This window comes from Poecilia latipinna, unplaced genomic scaffold (assembly GCF_001443285.1).
Source record: "Poecilia latipinna isolate Pla-1442-1.1 unplaced genomic scaffold, P_latipinna-1.0 Scaffold2396, whole genome shotgun sequence".
NCBI classification, from domain to species: domain Eukaryota; kingdom Metazoa; phylum Chordata; class Actinopteri; order Cyprinodontiformes; family Poeciliidae; genus Poecilia; species Poecilia latipinna.
In genome coordinates, this window is record NW_015115012.1 from 15,193 (window position 1) to 19,536 (window position 4,344).

Consider the following 4,344-nt stretch of genomic DNA (forward strand, 5'->3'; position numbering starts at 1 on the left):
AGCATGTTTGACATTGTTCAGTATTTAGTGTAAAATCTTTCCTTTAAGCTCCTGCTGCAACCAACCTCTGGTCATGATATGAACTTATAAAATTTGTACTTTTAAATGTCTTTATTGTGAAATTTGTGCGTTCATAATATTGGTAGTAAAATGATTCCTACCTAGAGCAACAAGATTGCTGCAACTGCCTCCTGTGTTGCACTGATATATCCGTCCCCTTTTATTCCCTTCATACTGTAGTAGTGGGGCGCTGACAAGCAGACTGAGAGAAACACAATCATTGGTGACAACATCTTTCAAACGTTTTTTAAAAATTGAATCGAGATGACTCACTCTGATTGTCTTTGCACCACCTGGTAGCCAAAACTTTCTTCATTTTCTGTCAGGGTTTTCCAAGCCCCAGAATCAACGTTAAAGCCGACTGCAGCTTTTAGCACTGAGGAAAAAAAGAACAAATCCACAGAATCTCTTTAATTCAATTTAATGACTGAGTACGGTGATATTTTGGTGAAGAATGCAGGAGAGAACAGACATGTTCTGCAATGTCAGTGTTTAACCACTAGAGAGCACTAAAGACCAAACCTTTCAAATGTCACAGGAAACAGGAACAATAAAGTTAACAGTGTAAGTTGAATATTGCAGTCAGGTTTTAATATTTAAGTTGTATCATGCAACTGGCTTGTTATTTTTTTACTGTAAAAACTGAAATAGATTTTGCTCCCATAAATGTCTTGGATTTTTCCTGTATCACAGATTCTATTTGTTGGATTTTCTTTCTCCACAATCAATTTAGCTTCATATATTTAAAATTAGTAATGTTACCTTTGGTTAGATTTACATCCTTTTAGAACATAATTGGATCAACGTCCTGCCAAGCAAAACAAAGCTCTGCAGGCAGCAGGGTGAAGTCACTGAGAGTGAGAGCTGAGCAGCAAATGGGAGAAAAAAATCGAGGAGCTGGCTCTCACTTAATGGGATTTTACTCTTCCAATTCACTACAAAGCGTGTCACCTGGTGACTCTGAACCCATCCAAGCACTGAACAGATGGTTGGAACAGATAAATGCCTGGATGTGCCATAACTTTCTCCAGCTGAATAAAATCAAAAGTGAAGTTATTATCTTTGGACCCCATGAGGAACAACCTAGAGTCAGCACAAAGCTTCAGTTATTACAACTAGAAATTAGTGATCAGACCTGAAATCTGAGTATAGTGATGGAGTCAGATCTGAACGTTCCGAGTCTCATAAAGACCGTTGCAAATTCGGCCTTCTATCACCTGAAGAACATGTCTAGACTTAAAGGGTCAATGTCTCAGCAAGATCTAGAGAAACTCAGCCATATGTTTATTCATTGATTATTGGAACAGTGTCTTCACAGGTCTGCCTGAAAAAAACAATCCCCCAGCTGCAGCTGATCCACTGCGCTGCTGCTCATGTTCTGACTAAAACCAGGAAGTTGGAGCACATCGCCCCAGTTTTAAAGTCCTTACACCGGCTCTCTGCAGTTCAGAGGATAGACTTTAAAATACTGATGTTAAATCACTGAACAGCTTAGCACCACAGTACATTAAAGATCTACTGTTGTCATAGCAACCTTCCAGACCTCTCAGGTCTTCCGGTTCTGGTTCTGCTGTGCATCTAGAACCGGAACAAAACATGGAGAAGCAGCATTCAGCTTCTATTCACCACAAATCTGTAACAAACTTCTGGAAAACGGCAAAACACCTGAAACACTGAATGCTTTGTATCTAAACTAAAAGCCCACCTGTTGAGAGTTGCCTTTCATTTGTTGTTAGTGAAACATTGATCAACATATCTGTTTTTCCTTCATGATTTTGATGACATTTGACAAAATGTAATGTCTATTGTTCGAAGGGAGACACCGATTGCCGTTTTCTGGCCAATCGCTGATTATTTGCTCTATAAAAAGCCTGAGCTGCCTATTCAGATTTTTGCTGATTCCTTTTTTCGTCTGAAATGTTGCTAAATATAGCCATAAAGTCGCTGAGTTGGCAACAGGGGGCTGATGGTTGTTAACTGGAAACAAGCACACATGAAAGCTAAATTGCTGGTGGGCCAGTCTAGAAGAGGACAGTGGTTGACCTTTAGACCTCTGATGAGGTAGATAAGTTCGGTGGGTCAGATCGGCTTCACATTTAAGTATGAATTGATCACGATCTCACAAAATTAATGAAAATTAAGGAACCCCTAATTACTTGTTTCATGATCGATGACTGTGTGATGTAAAGCACTTCTAACTGGCTTGGTGCTAAAATGTGCAAACAAACTTGACTTGAGCTGTTGGAACCGATTTCTATACTTCAGACGAAGTGTTGGAAAGCGTGTGGTCTGGTCATTTCTGTTCTGTGTTTTCTTTACTTCCTGTTCTTGTACCATTTCTAAATTTCCCAGTCTGCTGCTGGTTTTGAGTCTCTTACATCTAGTTGTGTTGTAATCGGGCATCGCTTATTAGTTACCGGTCTCTGTTTTGCTGTTCATTCTCTGACAGCTCTCTCATTTGCTTCTTGGTTGATTCTTGTTCCACTCATCAGTTCATCTCAGAATATTTTGATTCTTGAGTCACCTCTGGTTCATCTGCTTTGTCACCCGCCCTGCCCTGTGTAACTCATCTTCTTCCTCTTTCTGGTTTGTAATAAATTTAACTAGTTTCATTGTCTTATTTTTTATTTTTGTCTTACTGAACACATATATTTTCACTTCCCTTCTGCCTCCCTTTTTCCTGTATTGGGGTATTACTCAACATCTGCCACGAAGATTGTGACAGTAAGATGTTTTTAATTACTTTTACAGAAAACCTGCATTTAAAAGCTTTCGTCCAAGAGACGCAACTAAAAGTTAATCTTTTCTCTGATGCTTTTGCCGCCAGCTCATTCAGGCAATCTTAACATTTTCACCTGATTTCACTTTTAATATTTCCTTTATTTAACCAGGTTCACACCCAACACAAATAAAAGTTTCATTTTCAAGAGGAACCTGTGTCACCATCGAAATGCTTACACAGAACAGAGATATATAAAACAGTTTGACCATGAAAGATAATTAATTTAAGAGCGTTGACTCTTGTTAATAGATTCGCGTTGCTTATTCTTAAGAAAAGTTCAAAATAATTCCAAAGAAATAAAATCCGACATTTTGAAAACTGACGGAACGTTTGGACTAAGCAAAAGAAAATATTTGTCATGATGAAGAAAATTGTAAAGGGAATTTAATAAAGTTACAGTTAACACAGTTACATTTAACACAATTAAATGTAATGACCATTTTTAACATGCATTCTGATGATAAGTCCTACCACAGTCGCAACATAATAAACTTTACTTTTGTTACAGTTTATCATTGGATGATATACAAAAACTATTTTAAACGTTCTTATGTCTTGCACTTCTAGGTTATTTGTGATTTTTGTTTTGAGGCGTCCAAGAAATAATAGGTAAAACAGAAACTTATTTTATTGTCTGCAGCTTCCATCAAGTAATCGCTCTGACAGTTTTCACTTTGGCAGATTATTTAAAACATCTGCATGAAATCAGAAGACACAAACTTTCCTTACCTGAACAGAAAAGTGCCACAGTAATTATCCAGTCCATTGTGTTTCTGGCATTGAGATCAAACTAAAAGTGTGATTTCCACTCTGGTCAACCAATTTAAACTGAGAGGGAGTGCATTACTTTCCATGATGTAGGAGGAGTTACAACAGGGTCACTTTCAACTCAGAAGAGAAATATTGTCATTTACCCTTTTTCTCTTCTGACCTTTAAAATTGTAATGTGAAATCTAGCAGCTTTAGTTGGTTCAGGGTAAAACAATGGGTGGAGGTAACAGAATTGGTGTTTGGTCATCTGTGTTTGGGTTGTTTTAACTCGAAATCCTGAAATAATCAGGTCATGTCCTAATAAGGTGTTGTTCTGCCATCTTCCTGGTTGGGTTTGATCATGTTGCTTAATGTGGAAATAAAAAAATTAAGTCACATCCTTAAAAGAAACCTTCTGTGGGTGTTGGTTGCTGCCTGCCCACATAGACCAGCAGCAGTTCTCTTCCTGAAGTAACACAATCTTTCTATTGTACTTTTTATGAACTACTGATACTGCTTAGTTTACATCAATACACTGCAAAAACACAAAACGTTTGATGCAAGGTATCGAAACTTGTTTTAAGTAAATAATTCCTTAATGGTGATTAAGTAGGTCACCATTAACTAGGTTAAAGGTTAACCTAGTTAATGGTGATTAACTAGGTCACCATTAACTAGGTTAAAGGTTAACCTAGTTAATGGTGATTAACTAGGTCACCATTAACTAGGTTAATTGTTAACCTAGTTAATGG

At 37.5% G+C, this 4,344-nt stretch overlaps 1 protein-coding gene across 1 annotated transcript in view; it reads right to left on the bottom strand.

Annotated features, from left to right (window-relative positions):
- LOC106937641 (integrin alpha-X-like) overlaps nucleotides 1–3,872 on the bottom strand; it is a gene marked incomplete at its 3' end in the record, with an annotated part of 13,063 nt that extends 9,191 nt beyond the window's left edge. Inside the window, exon 1 of the mRNA XM_015019263.1 lies at nucleotides 3,572–3,872. Coding sequence (XP_014874749.1) covers nucleotides 3,572–3,608 — 37 coding nt within the window. The remainder of the gene's footprint in view (nucleotides 1–3,571) is intronic.
- Nucleotides 3,873–4,344: the final 472 nt, after the last annotated feature.